This window comes from Phoca vitulina, unplaced genomic scaffold (assembly GCF_004348235.1).
Source record: "Phoca vitulina isolate PV1807 unplaced genomic scaffold, GSC_HSeal_1.0 scaffold23, whole genome shotgun sequence".
Classification (NCBI taxonomy): Eukaryota; Metazoa; Chordata; class Mammalia; order Carnivora; family Phocidae; genus Phoca; species Phoca vitulina.
In genome coordinates, this window is record NW_022589726.1 from 10,466,534 (window position 1) to 10,493,175 (window position 26,642).

The 26,642-nt window shown below is 32.9% G+C and overlaps 1 protein-coding gene across 5 annotated transcripts in view; it reads right to left on the minus strand.

The window, feature by feature from the left end:
- The window catches only part of USP15 (ubiquitin specific peptidase 15), a 128,779-nt gene that overhangs the window by 25,689 nt on the left and 76,448 nt on the right, over nt 1-26,642 (minus strand). For 2 of the 5 annotated variants that reach the window (XM_032421132.1, XM_032421131.1), the window contains one exon: nt 20,683-20,827. In XM_032421132.1, coding sequence (XP_032277023.1) covers nt 20,683-20,827 — 145 coding nt within the window. Of the gene's footprint in view, nt 1-4,588; nt 4,735-15,846; nt 16,452-20,682; nt 20,828-22,341; nt 24,045-26,642 lie in introns of those variants that run through there. The other 3 variants (XR_004301357.1, XM_032421133.1, XM_032421135.1) reach the window with 3 other exon arrangements.

Here is a 26,642-nt window from a genome sequence, read left to right on the forward strand (position 1 = left end):
CTTTTCCTTTTGCATTATATGTTCTTTTAGTTATAAACGCAGGACTAGAGGTAGGGCCAGGCAACCCAGAATACACCATAGCTACATTAAATGCCATCACTTAGCAGTATCATCTGATTTAGTACAAATAGGATCAACACTATATAGTCAATGAGGCAAAGAGGAGGCAGTCTGACAGCATTTCCAACAATTAGTTTTCAAGTCCTTGTATTTTTTTCCAAATCCCTGTATTTGATCAGTTCAGGGTTATACTAAGAATATGATATTCCACTACTGTCTGTAACAGCATTATACAAAGAACCTAATTTATGGTTTTACCAAACTAAGAACGAAGTTGTACAAACACAAATAATTTTTGAAAGTTTTCACTTAATTGTTTACATGTATCCTTATCTTGCAAAGAGCTTCCAGATATAACTGAAAATCCTTTTCCAGTAGCATCCAGAGTGATCTTTGTAAAATTTTTATCTAATTATGTCACTTCCTTGCTATAAATCCTTTAATAGCAATTTCAGATTAAAATCTCAAATTTTTGAAAGAATCTGTCTTTTGCTACCTAGGTAGCCTATGTTTTGCTAATACCTTTATTTGACTCCATCCTAGCCTCATTTAATTACTTGTGGTTCCTTGACCTCCATGCAATCTCTCACTCTGTAAATTTTCAGTATCACTCCATCTATGTGAAACATACCTTCTTTGTCCTACTAACTTCTACTAAACCATCAAGATTCAGGATTCCTAGATTTCCTTATAGTGTTTCCTCCTGTATGTTTCCATATTGCATAATGCTCACTTTTATTACAGCACTTATTTTATAATATAGTGTAACTTTAATTTTAGTTTGTCCGTCTTGCTAAATGGACTGAGACTTTCATGAGAGCAGGAACCATAAAATCAATTATATATATATCTCCAGCACTCAGCATGTATGCATGATTAATAAAATATGTTTTTACCTATATTAACAAATGTTTTTATCCTCTTGGTTTTTTTACTCTTATCCTTCAAATGTTTGGCACAGAGTACTTAAATTTTTCTTGAATGAATTATTACTAAATGAGGCAAAAATATATTAGCTGGTAATGAATAATCTCAAAAGTTTCTTCAAGCACTTTTACTTGAATACTAAGCCAAAGAAGGACAGAACCTATTAAAAACTTTCCCATGCTTTTGTGCAACTCTTAATCTCAGAGTCCTGAGTTTGAGCCCCACATTGGGTGTAGAGTTTGCTTAAAATAAATAAGTAACTTAAAAAAAAACCCCACAACCTTCCCATGCTTTTGTTTAACTTTCATTCAATCCACTACCTGCTTTGTAGTGCATCTCTGCTTGGATTTGTTTTAAGTCCTTGACACAGAGACCAGTGATTATTTTCAAAGTGACACATGTGATTTTCAAGTTGACTATAATTCAACATTACAAACTAAATAACAAAAATACACAAATAGTTTTAATGATAAGTGCTTATATTACGAGTCAAGGTATCATAACCAATATATTTTGAGATAACCCTTATATTTAAATTTAAACCATTAAGTCCTAAATGGCCCAAAAAAGCATTCTATTTGTTAAACACAATTTTTTAAAAACGTAAGTATAGTTGACATACAATGTTACATTAGTTTCAGGTGTACACCAGAACGTAATGTTTTAAGAAACTCAGAAGCTGCATTTTTTAAAAATTTATACAAACACATATAAATACAGAAATTCAATAGACAGCTTAAGTGTTCTACTAATGCACGTATCATAAGAGTTTAAAAACTGACACTGATGTCAGACTTTTCTTTCTCATATTGAAAATATCTTTTCTCCCTGACCTTGAAAATATTATTCTTGAAATACTATAAAGACCACTTAAAATAATAAAAGTTCTCTTATAATTTTTAGTACAAATTTCAAGGTATAATTAGAATACAGGTCAAACAACCAAAATATTTCCATGCCTCAAGTGTTATCAGTATTCAGTGCCATCACTGTGGCAGAAGGTCGTTTCTTAAAATTGGTCATAATGCAGTTTGAGTTATATATGCAACTCATTCTATCTTTTAACATGAGGCTATCTTAGAAACATGAACATCTTTGACAACTACAAGAAAACTGGGCACTTGGACTGGTTGCCATTAAATGCAATGTTTTAAAGAATAAATATTTTGGCTGGTTCAATAATAAAAACAACCATAACCATAGTTCTGAAACATCTCTCTCAAAGATTCCTCTACTATAACAAACATCACTTTTCTATCTGATTGGGGCTGTCCCAAAACAATTCTTTTCTTAAGACATATATATATTAAAAGCCCTACATATGTAGACATAGGGACTTTCCTTTTCAGCCTGTAAGATACTTTACTACGGAGTGACATAATATGGACCTGAAATCACACAACATGTGTTGTGTGCCTACGTGGATGTATTTCTCACCCTCAATGATTCTTGAACTGTAAAACAGAACAAAACTCATCCTAACATACATGGCTTTTCCTAGTAAAATCTGAGAACATAGATATGAGTCTATCAGAAAAACAAAAGGGATTATATAAACAGTATTAGTATGTTATTTCTGTGGCTACTTATGAGTTTTGTGACATTCTACCAGTCACATGCCATTTTGAGCTTCACCTTTGTTAATTCAGATTTTAACCCCCTGCCATTGACAAACACCAACACTTCAGTATTTCAAGGAGAACTACCTCTTACAACTCATCACCAAAAAAAAAAATGAAGTCCAAATATGAGGTAATGTGACTGATCATAAGATATGCACCACGTATCTTAAGCCACATTTTGTTTATATCATAATGGTGCCTATAGTTGTTCCTAAAATTGGATAGAATTTTGTCAAATACCATGTTAAAAGTAAAGCAATAATCAGAATGAAGAAAAGGATTCTGTACCAGTAGTTTCAGTTCTTAATGTAAAAGAGAGTAAGTAAAAATATATAATAATGAACAAGCAAAAATGCACTTGTTAACGAGGCTAAATAATTCTATACTTAAATATTTTTTATGATTCCTAGGCAAGTTAATAATGTGTGAAACTGATAAGAGCAATTGAAGATCTAAGGATTAAAATACTAAATTTCATATTTAGTATATATTAGTTTTGGCATTCATTAGTTTATTAGCCTTCGTGATAAAACGACCAGTTGGTTAACTGGAAGGTTCAGGATATAAGCAAGTATGAAAAATTGTTGATCCATGAGGAATGAGAATGCCTGGGTATGTGCAAGTTAATTATTTTGTAAGCAGACGTGACTGCTAAGCATCTGTTCCTGAAAGTGGCTCTGTGGTTCTCTACTTGTGCTTACATATGCATTTAAAATGGAAACTCCAAATAATAAAGAATATTCTTGAATGTGAATTTGAATTAGGAGTCTTAAGACATATTTAGCCCTTAGTTTAAGGTATTAAGATTGAACCTTAGCATGTACTCCTTCTCCTTTTCTTAAAATATTCTTCCCCTCTAAGAAATTCCTACTCATTCTTTAACACTCATCTCAGCATCTCTTACAAACACCATCTCTTACATCTCCCTCAGCACCTCAAGGAAGAATAATATTCCTTCCTCTGAGCTAATTCTATACCTTGAACTCACTTATACTGCACTTATCTTGAGAGCAGTGTCCATGTCCAATTCACTTTTGTACCTCAGGGTCTATAGCACAATGCCTGACACATACCTTAATAAAGGTGTGTTGAATGAATGAAAACTTATATGGCAGAAAGACCAGAAGCAGTCCTTAGAGAAATTGAGAGCAGTAGGAAGACACTAAAGAGATCTGAATTGCACCCTGTTAGAGAACTATAACCTATCTGAAAGTTCTATAAGTTCAAAAATAAAAGTCCAAATAATGCCTAGGCAAGCTTTCCTAATGAAGGAAAACAGCTATTGTGAATGCCCCAAACTATCAAGATAAATCCTTATAAGTAAAAGGTATGTAGAGAAAAAATATTTGGAAATAGATTTTTATAAAGACTCTTCCCCAAATCTTCAACCTAGAGCCAGACATAAAAATTCCAAAGAGAATTCTTCTAAATAATCAAATGTCTTGAGTGGACATTCTGCTATATGGGTCGATGTATATAGAACTTTAACCACTGCCTCCATGAAGAACTATTTTTAAAAAGAATGCATATACCATTCAACTATTTTATAAAGTAATAATTCTCTATGAAAAATTCTCTAGTTGTAAATTTCCATACATCTAAAATTGTACTATTATGTGAGGTTACGATTTTCTTTCATTATTTAATTAGTTGGAAAAGCTACAGTGCTCTGCACATAACTTTTGCTTATATACACGTACAGATCCTATTGCTCTTACATTATTTTCAAAAAGTTCTACCATTAAATGTTGTGATCAATAAGAGTGATGTTTCTAGAGTTCTCTGAAAAAATATGTGACCCATGTAAGAGTCTCAATTTTGTATTTCACTATAAATTTCTACATCATTTTTTTAATTGATGAAGTGAAATAAAGTCTACTGTATAACCAAATCTCAAGTCTGTAATCAACATATTTTAGGAAATGAATAATTAATAGCCATCCCAATAACTTGTAATGAATCTGGAATTTCCCCAGTACCTGGAAAATAGCCAAAGTAATCCCCTTCAAAAAGAGAAAGTTGTCTTTTGTAATGCTGAATATGAACCACTCCCTTTCTGTTCAGGTGCTCCAGAAGCCCAATTTTCAAGTGATCATGTATGCTCACTATTTTAGTAAACCGGTAACTAGAACAGGAAAGAAAACAAACTTAATTTTTGATTACCTAAAGCTTTGAGTTGTGTAACTCATTCTGTAACTGATCAAAATGTAATGCCACTCACAACCCTTTAAAAAAAGTAGCTAAACCTTCAAACTAACCAATACTAAAAATAAAAACCCAATCTAAAATGAGGAAACCATTTTATTTTCTTATGATTTAAAAATAAAACCTGAAGTAATCCATGGTTAAAGTAACCTTAGAATAACCCAATATTCTTTTTTCCTGGATTTTAAGATTAGATGGAGTAAGAATTTTCAGATTTGCCACACTATTGTTTTTCAGTTTGTCATGACAACAGTATAAACATTCTGAAAAGGTACTGTATAATTCTGAAGATTTCTGTTAATACTGGGATACTGGCTCTAGTTCTGTAAAAAATAGTGGATGAGAAAGGAAAAGTGTGATGTAGACTTTTACAATGAAGAAGTATAAATATAAGGCCGCCCTTCATCAAGTAAATTTTAAAAATGAGATATTTTTAAGACACTCGGTATTTTACTTTTTGTTACTTTTTCCCCTAGGAAAGGCAAATCTCATTACATGTGAGAGATCAATTCTAAAGCTTCTCCACATATTTTGGGAAAGCAAATATAATTGTTCTATTTTGCTTTTCATTTCCAATCTCTTTTCAAGCTTTCTTTAAAAAATAAATTTAGGTAAGTAAAATATAAGTGGATATAACTTTGGGGCGCCTAGGTGGCTCAGTCGTTAAGTGTCTGCCTTCGGCTTGGGTCATGATCCCAGGGTCCTGGGATCGAGATCCACATCGGGCTCCTTGTTCGGCGGGAAGCCTGCTTCTCCCTCTCCCACTCCCCCTGCTTGTGTTCCCTCTCTCGCTGTGTCTCTATCAAATAAATAAATAAAATCTTAAAAAACAAAAATAATAAAAATAAGTGGATATAACTTTAATTCATTTATCCTTAAAAAACTTTTAACTGTTTTTTTCCCCTTTCAACTAGTCAGAGAAGAGATCACTGGCATACACTCAACTTAAAATATTGGAATTTTACATAAAATAGTTTCAAAGGCAGCAGTTTTTGTTGGTTTTTTTTTTATTTGACAGAGACATAGCGAGAGAGGGAACACAAGCAGGGGGAGTGGGAGAGGGAAAAGCAGGCTTCCCGCCCAGCAGGGAGCCCGTTGCGGGGCTCAATCCCAGGACCCTGGGATCATGACCCAAGTGGAAGGCAGATGCTTAATGACTGAGCCAACCAGGCGCCCCTCAAAGGCAGCAGTTTTGAATTGGACAAGGATATTGTTCTAACATTTTAATGTCTGTCATTAATCTGGGCACTACGCTTAAGACCTAAATAAAATTAAATTTCATTTAAAGTTCCTGCTGTTACCCTTTCCTTCAAATTCTATGATATTTCATCATACACTACTTAAATTCAATGAAGAGGGGTGCCTGGGTGGCTCAGTCGTTAAGCGTCTGCCTTCGGCTCAGGTCATGATCCCAGGGTCCTGGGATCGAGCCCCACATCGGGCTCCCTGCCCAACCGGGGAGCCTGCTTCTCCCTCTCCCACTCCCCCTGCTTGTGTTCCCTCTCTCGCTGTGTGTCTGTCTGTCAAATAAATAAATAAAATCTTTAAAAAAATAAAAAAAATAAAATAAATTCAATGAAGAATTATGAAAGCTCTGGGAAGGACGAGAACTAATGGGAAACATTTTGTTGGCTAGCAAAGAAATATGCTTTTATTTTTCTCTCTCATCTATAGGACTGAGGGAGGAGAATTCTAAATTTCTCAAAAAGACTACCCTGTTACTGACAGTGAGTAAATCTTACAATGTTAAAAAAGCTATGATTATGTAAAGACCATTAATTTTCATATTAAATGTTACAAGTAGAAATTAGAAGATCTACTTGCAATACAAATAAATTTGAAAGCTTCTGTGATAATGATTACACCAACAACAATACTATAACTTTCAGGCAGATGTATTTGAGGTTTTCAAACTACTAGAATATAACAGCAATTGTCTAAAAAAATTTTTTTTTTTTTAGTAACAGGCTATTTAATGAGTGATTTTATGTTCAATATTCAGTTTATAGGAAGCAAGCTAAAAACAAATGGTTCTAATAACATTAATAAACTTTAATGTAAGTTATATTTATTTTAAAGAACTAAAGTGTACGAATTCAATTTTAATATTTAGTATTGTATCTGCTCTACCCCTTAATAATACAAAACTGGCTCACAATGAAATGAATGCCACTATTTTAGTCAATCAAGACAAAGGATTTAAGAAAAAACAGTGGTTCTTTAAAATTTTATGTGTGGTTTAGTACCTTGCACATAATATTCCGTAAAGAAACATTTTTTAATAAATGGGTATTACAAATTGTGTGATTCATTGATCTTTTAGTTCTCCTGTGAAGGCATACAGGAAAGGATAGGAGAAAACTTCTAAAAAGTTTAACTGTTTTTTTACATTCTTTAAGGGAAACCACCATGTCATATACTTCTCTGCATCATTTCATTACATTAGGCCCATAACGGACAATAAATACTTCAGGTGAGTTGAAACAGAAGTTTAAATACCATGTAACAGCATGAACTATATTTTCTGATTATTTTCATAATCAAAAAGAACTTTAAATTTATCTAATCACTCACCAAATATTTATTAAGAAGATAATTATTTCAAGAGTCTCTAGAAGTATAAAAATAATGTTCTAAAAGGCCTTTTTCCTATCATTCACCATGAAATCATTCAAGAAACTATTTGCATGGTACTAAGGGGTTTCTCTGCCGAGCTGTGATTAACATGGCAGCCCAATCCGAGAGCTATCAGATTGGTTACATTGCTGGAACATAAAGCTACAGTATTTCTTGGACTTTATATATATTGGTAGGTTTCTGACTCTTCAGTTTCAAGAAGTAAAGACAGATACCATGTGCTATAATTCTTTTTAAAATTAATGTGCTCTTTTGGAGTTTAGACAGTTTCAGAAATATCAATCTGTGACAGGTGAAGTTTTAAACATTTCTGGTATCTTTTCTAATGCAGTTCTTCTCTAACCATTTGTGTGAAAGAACTAAATTTTTTTTTTTTTAATTTCCAAATCATCACAGACTGATACTTTCATAAAATACAAAAATGAACCACTAGATAAATGAAATAAAAAATGACATCTAAAAAACAAAGCCCCATTTTTTTATTATGAGATTTAATATATATAAAATTACCCTGACAAACAGCTAGAAAAGTTTTAGATCACTTATGCTTAATTTCTATGCTTACTTTATTGCTGACCATGCTACCTCATCCACAGACACACTGTGAGAAACACTGTTCTAATGTATTATTATCTGGCATTATATTAAACATTGGGGATATAAAAGAAAACCAAACACAATCTCTACTTTCATGATTCTCACTGTGTAATAGGTATTTATCCAGAAGAAAGAGACAGAGGAAAGGGGAGAGAGGTGGAGGTGTGGGAAAAGCAACCAGGGAAGAGAAAACAGTATACACAAAGAAGTTTGAAACTTCACAAATTCCAAGAACCTCTAGTTTTGGCTAAAGAGGTAGGTAGGGTCCCATTTGGGTTTTATCCTCTAGGTGACAGGAAGCAAGTTTTTTTTTTTTTTTTTTTTAAAGATTTTATTTATTTATTTGAGAGAGAGAATGAGACAGAGAGAGCTTGAGAGGGTCAGAGGGAGAAGCAGACTCCCTGCCGAGCAGGGAGCCCGATGTGGGACTCGATCCCGGGACTCCAGGATCATGACCTGAGCCGAAGGCAGTGGCTTAACCAACTGAGCCACCCAGGCGCCCGACAGGAAGCAAGTTTTAAGCAAAGAGATAACATAATTATATTTTCATTTTAAAACAATGACTCTGGAATTAGTGTACTAAATGGAGTGGAAGAGGATAAACAAAGGAAAAAAGATATGAGTTAGAGATATATTTCAATAGTTCATATAAAAGATGCTCAAGTATTGAAATAGTGTACTGACAGTAGAAGAGAAGATGGATATAAGTGACATTAAGAGGTAGTGGAATGAGGATTTGGGGTAATAAGTCTCAAGTTTTTGACTTGGGTTAGTGGGTGGATAGTTGCAACTATAAGGGAGTATAAGAGAGAAAAGAATCAGGTTTCTTGGGGGAATGTGTTTGGTCTTAGTAGACACATTTAGTTTAAGTGTAGTATTATCTAGGCAGAAATGTCCATCTAATAGTTACATACTGAAGGGAAACTCAGGAGGGAAAATTATGGTTGAGACAGGTTGGGATTTGTCAATTAAAGTGGGTGTCGGGGCGCCTGGGTGGCTCAGTCGTTAAGCGTCTGCCTTCGGCTCAGGTCATGATCCCAGGGTCCTGGGATCGAGCCCTGCATCGGGCTCCCTGCTCTGCGGGAAGCCTGCTTCTCCCTCTCCCACTCCCCCTGCTTGTGTTCCCTCTCTTGCTGTGTCTCTCTCTGTCAAATAAATAAATAAAATCTTTAAAAAAAAAAAAGTGGGTGTCAATTTCTCAAAGGTAAAGAGGCTACAAAGAACCCTGCAAACAAGAATGACCTTTTCAAAAGCAATTTCTATGGGGTGGTATGATGGTCACAGCAATGATGTAACAGCAGTTGATACTGACATATCGCTTTCTAGTTACCAAGCACTTCTTAAGCAATTTATCTTCATTTAACAGATGAAGAAACTAAGAAGTTTCTTATCCAAGATCATACAACTAAGTAGCAGAACTAGGATTTGAATCCAAGCAGTCAGGTTCCAAAATCCATACTTGTAACTACTATTGCTATGATTCAGAGGACTACTGAATGCGAGATGAAAAAGTACGGAGAAAGCACAGACCATTATTTTCAATTTTCAAGGTCGAGTCCTCTTCACTCTATTCCTTCCCGCCCCCCCAGTTAAAGAAAAAAAGACTTGACCATGTATATATGCTTAAAGAAACACAGTGAAGAGGTAGATTTAAAAGTCTGTAACAATGATATGATGATTAATGGAACAAGTCTCAGAGAAGACAGCAGAGGTTCCCAGGAAGATGGTGGTATAATCGTGATGACAGAGACACTTTAGGTATGGTACTCAGTGAGTATAAGAGGACTCTTAAGATACGTTATATCTTACTATTAAGAAATTCCTTATAAACAATTAGTAACATTTTGGTAAAAAATTTGTAATTTCTTTTAAAAACAGTTACTGAAAGCTTTTTCTTTCGAAGTATTTAATACTTAGAATGGCCTTGGGCAATTATTGAAGAATCATTAATACCTCAATTATATAACAAATCTGTAAAAAAAAATACATTCATATATACATAATGAATATACACATGTGTATGTATATTAATATATATGTGTCAATGATTCAGTTTATATTCAAAGCAAAATCTCTCTAAATGAAGGCCACAGAGTTTTTATTTTTAATTATACATGACATGGTTATAAAGCTGTGATTTTCTAGTAAACCCTTCAAATTCAAATCAACATCATCTTTGATGTAATTACTTTAGAAGGCTATATGTTTGGGCGCCTGGGTGGCTCAGTCGTTAAGCGTCTGCCTTCGGCTCAGGTCGTGATCCCAGGGTCCTGGGATCGAGCCCTGCATCGGGCTCCCTGCTCTGCCGGAAGCCTGCTTCTCCCTCTCCCACTCCCCCTGCTTGTGTTCCCTCTCTTGCTGTGTCTCTCTCTGTCAAATAAATAAATAAAATCTTTAAAAAAAAAAAAAAAAAAAAAAAAGAAGGCTATATGTTTATTCTCTTGATATTGTCATTCTCAAAATATTTTAGGTACTTCTCTTTAGAGCTGGCATACATGTGAAAAAGCATCAATATATAGCATACAAGGGGTGCCAATATGTGTTTATGTATAAACAATGTGTTTTTTGCTATGGTAAAATAGACTTCTAATGTAAGGATTTCTGTGGTGGAAAAATATGGAATAAGTATGAGCTATGATGGTATATTTGTACCTCTGGTAATTCATTGCTATTTTTATGACCAAATGAACAAAACATAAGTCATTACCAATAACATACTCTACCAAACAAAATCAAGGCCTGACTCAGAAGTCACCTCCTTGGTGAAGCCTCACTTATTTCCCAAGGGCTCTCTTTTCTTTGCTTCCACAACATTTGGCTGATCATGCTTTCTATCCTATCACATAGTGTATCATATTTATTTATGTCTTTTTTCATTCACTACACCATGAACTTCTAGAGTATGGGCACTGTCTTTTTCAACTCTATTACTAATGGCTAGAACAATGCTTGGCACACAGTGGAGACTCAATGGTTGCTTGTTGGATTAGCTAAATAAATTAGCCCAATGAAAACAAGAAAATTTAGTTTAGTAGCTCTTAATTCCTTCGCCCTTTTCTCTCTCCAAACCTAAATGAACCCAATTACTTACTATATGAACCCAGTCATCTATTCTATGCACCACGTAGCTGAACACTGCTAGAGAAAATTTCAAGTGAATACATTTCCACCATTCTGAATTGATGATCTTCAGCCTCAAATGAGATCTCAGTACTGCCAAGCAATCTTACTCTTTAATTCTTAGCAAATAACCTGGTCTTGTATTTTTAGGATAATAGAAGTCATTACAAAATCTAGAAACTACTTGCAAACAATCTTCTTTTCTCCCACTGCAACAGTAGTGTCTTTCCTCCACTTGAACGCTGTACTGTAAGGCTTAGTCCTGGGACCTATTTTTCAAAGATGCCCTCATTTAGATGCAATCATCCCTGATTTTAAGTATCATCTACAAGCAACCATATTTCTATCACTAACCTAAGCCTCTGGTCTGAATTCTATATCAGAATATCCATCTGCCTATGATGTATCTAACTTGGATGTTTCATGGGCATCACAAACTGAACATGCCTAAAATTAACTCATATTCTTTTCCCTACCCCAAGTCTACTCCTGCTACTGTGCCCCTCCTACCATCACTCCAGTTTCATTAAATGGTTATAACTATGATGCACAAGCCAGACACTAGAGACAAACGTGATTTCCCTTACTTTTCATTAATTTGAGTGCCTTCTACACATCAAACACTGTTTTAGGTAATAGGGCTAGAGCAGTGACTAAAACAAAGGCCCTATGCTCATAGAGCATGTTTGAGTGTGAGCATGTGTGAGAGAGGTGGGGGGGGGCAGACAGATAAATGGGGATATAGCAGTGACTAAAACAAAGGCCTTGAGCTCATGGAATGTGTGTGTGTGTGAGCATGCGTCTGTGGGTGTGTTTGGAGTAGGCAAAGGCAGACAGACAAAAAACCCCAAATACAGGGCAACCCTCTCGGGTCCCCTTCCTCTTCGGGAGCTTTCTACTGTTACTTTACTGTCGTTCAATAAACTTTGCTTTGCTGCCCACCAAACAACAACAACAGCAAAAACCTAAATATATAGAGAGAGCATGTGAGGTGGTTATGATTCATGTATGGAATGTGGGAGGGCAGTTACTACTGTATATAGAGTAGGCAAGGTTCTGACTGATTTTATATCACTCCCTTTCAAATATTATTACACAGGTTCCTCACCTTTTGGTTCCTCAAACTTGCCTGTCCTAGAGGCATTGCACATGTTGCTGCTCCATCTAGCTTCAACTCTCACCTGCCTAACTCATACCCATTCTTTGGTCAGAGTTCAAATGTTACTTCTGGAGAGTATGACACCCAGTATAAAGTAGGTACTCTCCAAGTTCTTGTTATTTACTCATAGCACCCCATTTTTCCTCTTCATGATGCTTATCATAATTCACGATTTAATGTTCATCTTCTCTACTAGACTATGCTCCATGGAAACAGATACTGTTTTGCTCACAATGGTGTAATTAGTGCCTATGAGAGTGAAAGGAACTTAGTAGGCCCTCAATAACTATGTGCTGAGTAAATGAATGGATGACTTCCTAAGTATATTTGATTAAAAAAAATTACCCAGCTTGACTGGCCTATAATATTCTGAGGACGATGCTCTGAGTAACTTCAGGTTTTTGAAAATCAATTTCATCATCAAAGCTAAGAAAAGGGAACGTAATTCCAAAAGGAGTTTTTAAAATGTTTTGAACAACTCTTACTATCAAATGAGTAAGTATGTATATAACCTCCTAGGAAACTGTTTTGATATATACAACAGTTACATTACTTCATGGGAGCATCTTGTATTAAGGGGGCCATATATTTGACATAAACATAAAAACACTGTTAATGGTTGTACAATCTGCATATACTTAATGCCACTGAACTGTACACTTAAAAATGATTAAAATAGTAAATTTTGTTAAGTATATTTGACCACAATAAAATAAAACATTTTTATGCATTTCTTACAAGTTGATTAGTGTCATTTTGAAAGATACATCTCAGAATGCTTTGAATAATAACTCAATTTTAATTCACTTATTAACTTGTCCTAGTGAATGACAAGTCACTTAAACTTTCCTTGCCTCAATTTTCTCATCAGTGAAGTAAGGATACCTTATGCCTTAAATGACAGACCTCTGTGAAGAGGAAATTAAGAAAGTGACAATGATATGAAAAACTTGCACTATTCAAAGAAGGGTACTGTTGTTCTCAGAGGCTGCAGGTTCGTTACTGGGCTGTTAATTTTTTAATATGAGTTTATGAGAATCAGTAATTTATTTTAAATATTATTATTAATTAAGCAATGGTTTTCAGTACCAACTCACTGACCCTCTCCCTACCCAGTATAGCATAGTTTACAAATCACTCTAAAGGACTGATTGGTAATACTTAGCAACTGGATTCCATAAATACAGTATTAAAAGAATATTGAACTAAGCAATTATTTGCAAAGTGACAACATTAATGAAGTTGTTCATGAGCAATAAGCATAATCACAAACTATTTCTACTCACAAACTAAAATAGAAAGGTGATTTTAAGATAAATGATATTAAAAGAAAAAAAGTGCAGGGGCGCCTGGGTGGCTCAGTCGTTAAGCGTCTACCTTCGGCTCAGGTCATGATCCCGGGGTCCTGGGATCGAGCCCCGCATCGGGCTCCCTGCTCAGTGGGAAGCCTGCTTCTCCCTCTCCCACTCCCCCTGCTTGTGTTCCCTCTCTCGCTGTATCTCTCTCTGTCAAATAGATAAATAAAATCTTAAAAAAAAAAAAAAAAAAAGAAAAGAAGTCCAGTAGATTAGGGACTTTTTAGTAATAAATAACAGCACAGCCTCAGTTGACCAGAATTTAAATGTATACATTAAAACAAATAGACAAAAAGACAACAAAACAAGCCCGTCAGAGGGATTTAGCATGCCTTTCCTTTTCTTAAGGCTCTATCAGTCCAATATCCTCTATTTCCTAGTGACACTATTCAGTAATAGCAATTTATAATTTAGAATATTAGCATGATACATTTTAGAATCTTCTAATTATAAAGTATTGAATGATATTAGTGTATATTTAATAAAGGAGGAAATAGATCTTAGAAAGCATTTTGACCTCAAGAAAATAAACTGTTTGATTTTTGGGTGATAGAAGTAAATTTGGAACCACGTTCCCTTTGTTTTTTTTGGAGGGGAGCAATTTGTAGTTATCATTATAAATTACAGACTGACATTTCTTACATTTTCCTTTAACTACAAATAAATATCCTTTCAACAGTTATTAAAATCAATACAAGAGGGGCTCCTGGCTGGCTCAGTCAGTAGAGCATGTGACCCTTGATTTCAGGGCTGTGAGTTTGAGCTCCATGTTGGGTGTAGAGATTACTTAAAAATTAAAAAAAAAAATCTTAAATCAATACAAGATACTTCAGTCTGATTATGTTAACTGCTGTCGTAAGATGTAATCCTATCTAGTGAGTATATGTAAGTAATCCTGTCTAGTGAGTATATGTAAATTGGTGTTGATCTGCCAGAGTAATGTAAAAACAATTCTGTATTAGAATCAGGTGTAATTATTTATAACTCCTTGAAATCCCTGTATTTTTCTCTAATCTATACTTATGTCATTCCCTAATACAGAATTAGGGGCAGATAAAACATTTAAGTCTATACTAATTCAGAAATAGAGGCATTAATCCTAGAGATATTTGTATGTTAATTCAGAAAATGTGAAGAATGCCAAAATAAGATTCCCTTCAGTATCTGATGTTAAGAAAGGCATGTTTTCATGACAAGAAATCACAATTAGCCAAGTTACATAGGTGCAAAAGTCATGCTTTTAGAGATACCATGTCTCCCCCAGTTATGAAAACCATATTCTTAGAGAACTATGCTATATATACTCTTCCCCAAAATAATATGCCTGAGAATTCAGGTTCTCCTTTCCCAGCCCCCTTTCTCTTTCTAAAAGAAGGAACACTTCTCTCTCACCCTAGTTCAAACAAAGGGAAAAGTAAAAAAATTGGTATCTGTGTTGAGAAAGTGAATGGTTCTAATACAAGAAAGGTCATTTCCATTTCTTTACTTTTATCAAAATGGGAAGAAGACCCAACTGAGTTGTCATTTGATAGATGATTAAACACATTTTTGATGATAGTGCCATGTAATTTTTGGCAAATACAGGAACTCAAATAAGTGAGTTTAATTTCCTGGATTAGGGTCAAGTACAGCATAGGGAATATAGTTAATAATTTTGTAATAACTTTGTTTGGTGACAGATGGTGACTACATCTATCATGGTTATCATTCTGTAATGTATAAAAATATCAAATCACTATGTGGTATATATGAAACTAATATCATATTGTATGTCATTTATAATTTTTAAAAAGTCTGCCCTAGGAAGAAGTATTTGAATTTTTAGCTATATTCTCAGTTTATCAGAAGAAATCATTTTCTTCAAGATCCTAAACTATTTTTTAAAATTCTTATCTCGGGTCAAATGATTCTTTTTTTGGTGAAAATGATTTTCATTTATTAACTATAAATTTGGTTATTTGAATAAAATTAGAAAGCTTCAGGTTAGGGGCGCCTGGGTGGCTCAGTCGGTTAAGTGGCTGCCTTCGGCTCAGGTCATGATCCCAGGATCCTGGGATCGAGTCCCGCATCGGGCTCCCTGCTCAGTAGGGAGCCTGCTTCTCCCTCTCCCTCTGCCTGCCTCTCTGCCTACTTGTACTCTCTCTCTCTGTCAAATAAATAAATAAAAAAATCTTAAAAAAAAAAAAAAAGAAAGCTTCAGGTTAATCTGGACTTCTAAGAATTGGTGTTCCAATAAATGCAAAAAGAATGTCTCAGGGTGACAGCAGAACAGCATTATTTTAATCATATGCAAAGCTATAAAGTACTACAACATAGAAATAATAGCTTCAGTAATGACTTTTCCACTGCTTTACAATATAGTAAGAATCTAGTTTCTTAAAAAAATGTTATTTCTGCGTAGTATTAGTCATTCTCTTTAAGTTTTTAAAAAAAGCTTTAAGCTTTAGCATTCTTCTGAATTTACTGAATAGATTGAATAGATTTTTTCCTAACCCAACAGATCATTAAAAAAAAGTTGACTTTAAAAAATGCTTGGAATCCCAACTGATTGTACAATGTATGACAGGAATAATGAACAGATTCTTGATTACCATCATTTTTTTTAACGACTTCCTAGAGTAAGAAGCCCTATTACTTCCAAATAAAGAGTTTGAAAACAACCATCTTACGCCATGCTGCTTGCCAGTGGAAAAGACCATATCACTCCCCTGCTTCAAATCCATCTGCAGAGTTGCTTCTTCCAGGAAGCCAATCATGAGCCTCCTAGGCCTTGACAATGAAAAAGACAAGGGTTGGAGTGCTCCTCAATCTACTCAACTGATGCTAATTAAAATTACCTCCAATAATGCAAAATTTTAAAACTAGACATTCTCTCAAAGATTTAGGGCATTAGAAAACTATTTTGTTAACTTATTTGTACCACTGGGACATGGTGGTGTATGCCTGCAATCATTGAGGCCAGGGATAACCTGAAATCATGAATTTTGAGTTCTCTGAAGACTGAATATGCACAAACACTTGCCTACTAGTTTGCCTAGGGAGAGTTAAACGAACACTGTTCAAAAATGGAGATGATAAATACCATTATTGCAATAATACTAAGTGAAAAAGAATTAAAAATACAATTAATTCTTTCTTCATTCACTAGGTGAAATGAGACTTGTAGGAAAGGAGAACAAATAGAGGGGTTATCAAAAGTAGACTTTTTCCAGTTACTCTGCTTAGCTTGTTGAATTGAAATAAAACAAGACAAAATACCAACCTACTCCCTATTCATTTATGATGTGTTAGTTACTATCCTAAGAGCTTTATAGTCTTCAACTCATTTAATCCCCATGAAATTCCTAAGATATGGGTCCTAATATTTTCCTCATCTGGTGAGAAAAATGAATTGTGGAAATAACTTATATAGGGAAACACAGATAATAAATAAGAGAGACATGTTTTCAATCCAAGCAGTGTAACTCCATAACCAGTGCTCCTAATCTGTATTATTAATTTTTAATGTGTTTTCTTTTTTCTTCCTATACTATAGTTTTTAGACTGTTCCTTAGAGTCCTGGGATCCCATGAGAATGCTTCTGGGGCCATTAAGGAAAAGTAAGAGAAAGCAGATGGGACTCTATACCCTTTACCCAACCAAAGCCACTTCACTACATCTGTTTAAATATTGAGGATAAAATTGAACTTTTCATAGTAATAATTAAAAAAAAAAAAAGATTCTCATACTAAAAGGCAAAAAGTGTGAAAATCACAGTTATCTAGACTATAATCTTCATGAGGTCAGGATCTATGTCCAAAAGTTTCTCATATGTTTCATATTCAATAAATGTTAACTTAATAAATTAAATCTATATGGCAGTACTATTCTCATCAAAAAAATTAATATTCATTCATACCATTACATCAGAGAGAACCTTGAATACAAATATAATTAAATTAATAACACTAATATTAAAATCACACTCAGATTGGTGCCACTTAGTTTTTAACCATAAGCAATCAAAAGATTTCACTACCTCAAGGCTACTGATGGGTTAATAAGCATAATCCATTCTCCCATACAAAAAGTAGGTATGCCTCCCACACATATTTTTTAAGATATATCAATAATCATACTGCCCGAGGTACTAAAATGTCTATGTATTTTTTTAGGATTATTGAATACAAGAAATTACACTGAAATTCAAATTATCAGTAGAAATATTTTCTGAAGTTCATGAATTGTCTTCAATTTCACAGAAGTTACAAGGAAACTTAAAAAAAAAGGATAATTGAGGAAACTATCTAAAAAAATTATTTTGAAAAAATCTACTCTATTAGTTATCTTTAACCCCTTTGATCTGTGGGCCTAACAACTTACATACATGTTCATGAAACAGGGATAAAGGCTACCCACATCATTTCGTATTCCCTTTAATGGTGAGTTTTCAGCTTCAGAGTGAACATCTAAATCAATCAAAAAGCATAGAAGCTTTAAGAAAATAAAACTGAAGTATTAGCTTTTTTAATCGTGGATTTGAAATAAAAGTCAAAAGTAGCAAAAATAAAAACTCAGTTTTTTTCTCTTGCTCAAAGTGATTGGAGATTTTAGCGAAAGTACAGTTTCCAGCCAAGACACAGACATGAAATAATATCCACTGCTTAAAAACCCCCTGAAGTTTTCATCTAAAATTTTTCTTACTTTATGATTATTACCAGAAAGTAACAAACTATCACCCTCCTGGCTAACAAACCTCACTCTTATGGCTCTAATTTCAGTTGAAATGGAACATGTGAAGGCGATATATATTAAGAGAGGGTCAGCATTAGATTTACAAATTTATTGTAATAAAACTGTTTTGAAGTGAGGCAATAACTAATAGAATGAAGTTTCTGATACCTTAAACATATACAAGAAAGTTCAACAAATGCCAAATCTAGCTCAACAGAAGTGATTAGATTTAATTTTAATACTCATTTTTAAGAAATTATAGTTAACCATCTGGAGACAAAACACTAAGACTGTATTAAAGGCACAGGAAACTAGAACGTAATAATCCCTTAGAAGGAATTCAGTTTGAATGAAAGCCAGAGCCGCTACTGAATGATTAGCATGAACATTAACTCTTGTTCTCTTCTGACCGGCTCAAATTTTTAATGCCTAGGCTGTTAAAAGTATTTTCTTAATCCTTATAAGAAAGCACCAAGATTGATTTTAGATTAAAAACAAAACAGAACAGAACAAAACAAAACCTCTCAAGCTTTATCAAGTGTCTAGAACCAAAATAATTTTCGCAGTGCCAGGATAGGAGTTACCCAATAATTAATATGACTTGGTGATATAAGAAGAGTTTTCTGGTACTGATGTAACCACCATTAATATAAAACATTTTCCAGAGATGGTACTACAGATGATTTTCAGTGGTCAGGTAGAATAGTCCCACAGACATCCAAATAAAATTACAATCTGTCTGGACTGTTCCTATCTCTGAAAGCTCAGCACCCACACACTTTACTTTGATATCTAAATAGCTGCCAGAATCATAGTATAAGTTTTGGCTTGCTCTTCTCAGATGAGTTCCTTTTCTCCTCTCCCAGAAAAATAAAGATAAAAATTTTTAAAAATTGTTTATTTAACTAGCACTAGGATCCTAGAAAAATAATTTTGAATAAAGCAATTCACATTAAAGCATAAATAATATTAATCATCAAAGGTTTAAAGGAAGAGTTTATTAACCCTACACAGTATCTGCTTGAGCAGAAAGGCTATTTTCTGAGTGGATCAACTCTAAACCAAGAAATCAGAAATTAAGTAATTATATCCCCTATGCATTTCTAAAAGATTGCCAATTCCTGGTCTAGACAATTTTGACAATTAAATTCTAATTTTCCAAGAATACTGTAAAGACAATGGTTAATTTAGGAGACAAATGTATTAATGCCAATGTACAAAAGGCATTATTTAGAATTTTGGATTTTGGATGGTTAAAGAGTCCTATACTATTCTCAGTGAAAAAGAGTTGTAATAATGTTCTTAATTAATCTATACTCTGTATTTAATCTATTATCTTTGGAGGATGCCTCCTGGGCATCAGAGATTCAGTATTAAAATATGAATTGAGAAAAGAAAATTACAGATTTAAAAATAAAATTTCAGAATTTGCAAAAAACCCAACCCCCCAAAAAAGGACACCCCCCCCCAAAAGGTTAAAATTGAAATATCAAAAATAGTATACCATTATTTGGGGCTTTTTGAAATGCAGAATTTTATTTGTAAAAGGGAAATGAAATAACCATCTCTAATTTTATAATTAGTGACAGTGGTATTAAAAAAACATACAGATCTCATTATTTCAAAGTCGATCAAAGACATAAATATTCAACAAGTTTCAAGAGGGTATAGACAGAGCAGGAAGAAAAGGGAGCTCCATGGAGAGACAAAAGGAAAAAAGGGGCAGTGATCAATTATATCCCCAAATTAAAAAGATCTTTAAGGGAAAGTGATTTGTTAAAATATATATGCAAAAGGAAGTTCATAAAATTTTCTCATTAAAAAAATCTTAATTTCACATTAAGGTTAAAAAAAACTAAGATCAAGTGTAAAAATAAATTTATTTAGAGTTACAGAACTGGTGACCATAAAAGATTTATTCTCTAACATTCCCACCAATGTCCAAAAAACCATGACAGTTCTACTGAAAATATAAAGGAATGATCTCACTCGGTTTCTTTTTCTTTTCAGAGAGCCTAAGTTTTCTGTTTGAAATTATATTTTTGCATAAAGTGATAGTTAATCTTCTACCATGTGGTAATCAATCATATGCCACCTAATTGAGGAACTTGATAATGATATTCTACTAGCACTAGAATGAATGACTCAAACGTGCATGTTTAAATCTTCCATGAAAATAGAAACTCTCAAAACATATATAATATTCATGTTCTAATATGTAAAACTCTACTCTTCTTTTATTGCTGATTTCCATGAAACATACGAGTTTCACTTTGGAAAGACCTACCTGAATAGCTGAGTTCATGAAACACGTATTTCCCAAGTTACTTAGGCCACAGAGGCCTGGCTGTTCATTGTTTCTGCCAGGTTCTGAATAATCATAGTTCTTATAAGCAGTATATGATGGGAGACAATAATTTGAGTTTTTCACACTGGAAGAAAACAAAGAATATATTTCATAATGCAGCCGATTATTACAATGTAGTTATATGAGCAGAGTACTTCAAACCGATTTGAGATAGGTGGTCAGTCATTAAATTTTTTTATTAAAAAAATTAACATGTACTTTTAAAGACATGAACCTAAATCAAAATGACCCCTTTATTTCTCATCCAATCAACAAAATCACTGCATACATATGCCACACCAACCAATACAAAACCACTATTATATCTTTCTACCCTTGATTAGCTGGAGCAGCTCCACAGCTCGCTCCGTTCTTCATTGCTCCATCAAATTTAAAACATTCAGATTTTAAACACCACCCGCAGCAATAAATCATCTCATTTATGTCCCTTTTACATCCTGCTACTGTAACAGAATGAGAACAGTAGAAACAGGAGGAGTTGTACTCTAGTTACAGGTGAGAGCAGAGACTTCCAAGGCCTCTGTGACATCACTGGTCTGATGCATTGAAGATTCTATTTATAGTTTCTATGCTAGACCAGCAAAATCTAGTATTCAAATGCAGAAAAAAGTCTGGGGCGATCAGGGCTGCAAAAATGAAATGATTCTAAGCAAGTATATTCCAGTATTTGCCTTTTCTTTCTTCCAGTTTGTTAGAAAATGTAGTTTTTTTACCTAGATGAATATAACCTTAGGATAATCTGGACTATCAGCATTATAAATATTAATCTTAAAAAAAGCTATATAATTTTCAACCTTAGAGATCAGAGTAATTTTAGTCAATCAATAAGTTAAATTGTCCCTCTTTCTTTCTACATGTAATAAAAAAATAATATTGTGGAAAAGGATCAATTCTCCCTTAATTTTTAATAGGTTATCTTATAAAATATTTACAATGGACACTTCAGCTATAATTCAAAACCATATTTTCAATCATCATTTTTTTAATTCATGAGAACAAACCTGAATGAGAATCAAGGTCATGCTAAAAGCAAATCAGGATTCAAATAAAAGAATACAGTGTTACAAATAAACATGATTAATTAGTAACCCTGATAATCTCAATTGGCTACATTTATTCCTGGTATTCTTTTTTAAAAATATGTTTACTTATAATTTCAAATACTTTCTATTGTAGCTCCTATACTTTCACTTTATTATTTTAACAGTTTAAGAGAACTGTACTACTGCCAGTTATAACAAAGCCTTTAGTAAACACACACACACACACACACACACACACACCCCTCAACAAGCTACACAGGTAAAACAAAACTACCATAATCCAAAACTACACATACAATGCTAACCTAATAATATTTTTACATTTTTAAGAACATACCCCCAACATAAAAAGACCAGTTCCCAGACTCAAAGAAGCAAAACCTCCTGATACTAAAAAAAAAAAAAAAAAAAAAGTATAAAACAAAAAATAGACTCAAGCATCTTTTGTTTTGTTTTGTTCTGATATGTAAAACTCTACTCTTCTTTTATTGCTGATTTCCATGAAACATGTGAGTTTCACTCTGGAAAGACCTACCTGAATAGCTGAGTTCATGAAACACGTATTTCCCAAGTTACTTAGGCCACAGAGGCCTGGCTGTTCATTGTTTCTGCCAGGTTCTGAATAATCATAGTTCTTATAAGCAGTATATGATGCAGATCATTAACCTTATGATTCATATTTTATATTCCCAGTAACGACTAAAATGCAAGACACCTATTAGCAATTCAATATATGTTCACTCAGTGACTGATGACTGGATTTTTGAATCTAACTTTGAGGACATGTAACAAAAAGCTAAATCCTGTTTTTCTTTTATTCCTGTAAGTGCTAAAAATCAAGGTCTCTATATACAAAAATGAAAGGCCTGCATTTTCTACCCATTCTCCACAATAAAAAAAAACCGACACATATTCCAGATATAAAATTATAATAAAATTTGAACAGAGTACACTATGTTCAAATGCATGCTCATGCCTAGACACACACACACACACAAAGTGAAAAGACTAAAAAAGCACATTTACATGCTTATTCCTTAAGTATATATTCAGATATCTGTCTCTGCCACAAGTAACACAAATGGATGCTGGAAGCTCTTCTTTTCTTAGTGGCAACAGGATGGAATTTGCTGGGATAGGGATTTTTATTTACTGAGAAATGAGCAAAAACTTACTTGCAAAAGCAGTTTGTCTTTTAAAATTTGAATCTTAGAGGGTATCTACATTTAGTTTAAGTGACAAAGTAAATATAAGCCTTGCCCAAAGATTGAGACAGTCTAGATGCTCAATGATAATAATAAAAACTGATAAATTTAAAATACTTTAATACTATATTGATTGGCCACTTGTAACCCAATGTGCTTCCTAATTCAAATATTAAAATAAGTAATGGAAAATACCAAAACCAGGAGTGTTTCCTAATTCAAATATTAAAATAAGTAATGGAAAATACCAAAACCAGGAGTTCTTTAAACGCTTCAACAAGGTACATGGAAACCTAGGCCTATGACTATTTTTTTCCTAAAGATGGCAAGCTAGTCCTTATCCTCTACGGCTGTGCTATTTTGCAAAAATAAATTAGTATGCTTGTAACCTTAATGGGAATTTTAGTATTATACTACATTAATTCTGTATTATAAATCTATCACCCTAAATGAAGATACACTGAAAATCAAAGTAACTTATTTTTTGGTAAATTTCAGACTGACTTTTCAATTAGCACTTATATTTGACATTATAAGTATTATAAATCTATAATTTAATCCTCATAACTATAATTATGCTCATTTTGCAGCTAATGAATGATGCTTTCAGCAAGTAACTTGCAAAGAGCCATATGGCTGGCTAGCTCTGGCAGTCTCCAAAATCAAGTTCTTTTTCATAGTTTAATCTCTTACAGGGAGTCATTTCCATTTCAAATAAAAGAGCTTTAAATTAATTAACATAAAAATAGAAATGTGCTCTGATGAGGAATGCCAAGAGTTGCGACAACACATACATTAAAAAGATGTTTTAAAGGCAGTGTTATATCAAAGCAAATGTAGCAAGACAGAAAAATGCAGGGAACAAAAAGAGAAACTGGCGCATATTAAAAATGAACTTAAATTATAATTTGAGTCAAAAACAAATACTGTATAGACTAGCAGGTAAAATTACTACGTCAGAGTAAACAACTGATTCTTCATAATATTAGTCTTTAATAAAAGCTTTATTAAATTTATATGAAATAATTCCAAGTATACTTTGTTATTATCTTTATGACTAATATCCTTATTTCTGGAAGTGAAAACTTTTTATCTTAGTAATGTATCAGTTTAATTCAAGTCTTGAATTTGTAGATAATTTCATATAAACTTGTAAGTCATAACTACTGATTTTAGTATATACTTTGGCACTTGTAGAATATTTCCATATACATGACGTTTCAAAAATGCACTTAATCTAAAAAAGGTCATTACCCATTTTACATACTTTTAAAGAAACTTCGCTACTTCCACAATAAGTCTCAAACTCCTACTTATTTCTACAAGTTGAATGGAAAGAAATACATTTTATGTGAAATAATTTAGATAATTATTATAATATTAATCCAAATATTAATTCAAATTCAGATTAATTCAAATTCAAAATAAAGTGTTAAGTCAAATTAAAATTAAAAAACTTTCCGTTTTACAAATGTTTAAATTTTGTTCTTTACTAAGAAAGTTAAGCTTTACATTTATTTATTTATTTATTTATTTACATTTAACCTAATTTTATTCATACTTGCCATGGGATGGGGAACAGATCATTCAGTAAAAACACAGAGTAAAAACAAAATATGTCTTATCATGTACAACTTTTAAACTACAATAATGATGTACCTCAATTACTTCCATGCACACAAGTCTAACATTACAGTTTTTTTTTTTTTTTTAAATAAACACAGTTAAGACTTCTAGGAGCATTTTATAATAAAGTAAGCTTTACTTTTAAAGCTTTACTTTTAAGCATGGTGGTACTTCAGTAGCTATTTGCTATAAAAATTTCCTATTATGGAAGGACTATTTTAGTGCCTAAAATAAACAAATATAAATAGCTAAAAATATAATCTAGCCATAGGAGTAGAATCATTAAACATATTTCAAACTTAAGAAAATACTCCAATTCCTTTCCCAGTATCTTCTGCAGCCAGAGGTTTTAAGATCCGATTATACCATCATATTTTTACTATGGGAGGGAAATAAGACAAAAACAGAAACACACCAGACCACATATAGTAGTATGACGACTCCAGTCAAAAGGTCCCAATACAGTCTATGTTCAATGCAGTCTACATACAATGTTAAAAATTTCTCCAAAGAATAACTATAAATATGTTATACCTGGAACTGAATTCTTTTATAGTAAATGTGGGAGCATCTGCAATTGGTAGAAACACAAGTATTTTATCTCCCATAAAAAAATTATTTTTCATGAATTTAATTAAAAGATACCATATAAAATACAAACCAGATTACAAGGGTATTTCCTTTCACTTTTTTGCCTGTGGACATACATTTTTAAGTAGTAAAGAACATACTACATTGCAAGTTTGGATATTCATAGCATCTTCAATATTTCACTATTACACTATAATGTAATTACACTATGATACACATGTCTTTTTATAAATTATTAAAATAAGAGAATGTTTTAAATCTTCTTGACACACATGGTAAATTCTTTTCTAAAAAGTTGGACTAATACTCCAACCACTCAAACGAAATCCTTGCAAGAATAAGTATCATTACCAGTGAGACTGAAATGGAGAGAAGTGGATGGAGTTTTTATGGTTTTAATTTACACATCTGTAGTTAGTTGTGAATTTTAGTATTTAAAATGTTTATATATTTTAATTATTTTGCTTTTATTGCCTGCTGTATCATTTGCCCATTTGTCTACTTGTCTTAGAAAATTTCTCACTGATCTTTATGACTTTGATATATTAGGAATATTTATCCTTTGTTATTTGTAGCAAGTATTTTTTTCCATTTATTTGCCTTTTCATTTTTATATGCCTAACAATTAAAAAGTCAATTTAATATAAAGTTTTAAAGAGAAATTCTCAATAGTAATCCAATTTCCCAACAAAAGTTCCTGGATAATCTGCTCATTCTCCATTAGTCTACAGTGTTTTCTGATTTTATGTATAAAGGGCTGTTTCTGGACTGTCTTCTCCATTTCACTGATCTGTAGATGTATTCTTGGGTCACTACTATGCGGTTTGAATTCTTATTATCTTTACAACAGGTTGTGATATTTGGTAGGATTAATTCTTCTCATTTTCCTTTCCAAAATTATTTTGGCTGTTCTTACATATTTATAACCTAGATGTACATTAAAAATCATTTTGTCAAGCCCTCTCTCCACCCCAGAAATGAATTTTAAGGGAAAATTAATTAAACTTACAAATTCAATTAATGATGTTATTTTAAAAATTATTTCACAAATAGCCTTAGTCCAAATTTACTCTTTGGGAAATCAGATGCCACTTATGAACTGGACAAGTAGTGCAAATATTTAACTACATACAGTTAACCTAAAAAATAAACAACAATGTGTCTATTCAAGAAATACTAAAAGGGTAATCGTCTCTAGATTAAAGTTCTTCCCCTAATTTGACTGGACTAATCACAAATAATAAAAGCTTTCTTTTTATCCTTTTCTATAAAAAAAAAAAAAAAAAACCGTGACAAGGTAATGTACCTTCAAGATAATATACCCATGTCAGACATTATAGTGAAGCCCAAGTGATTTTTAAACTTTTTTCTTATGGCAATACAGCATACACTTTCATGTAACTTTTATAAATTC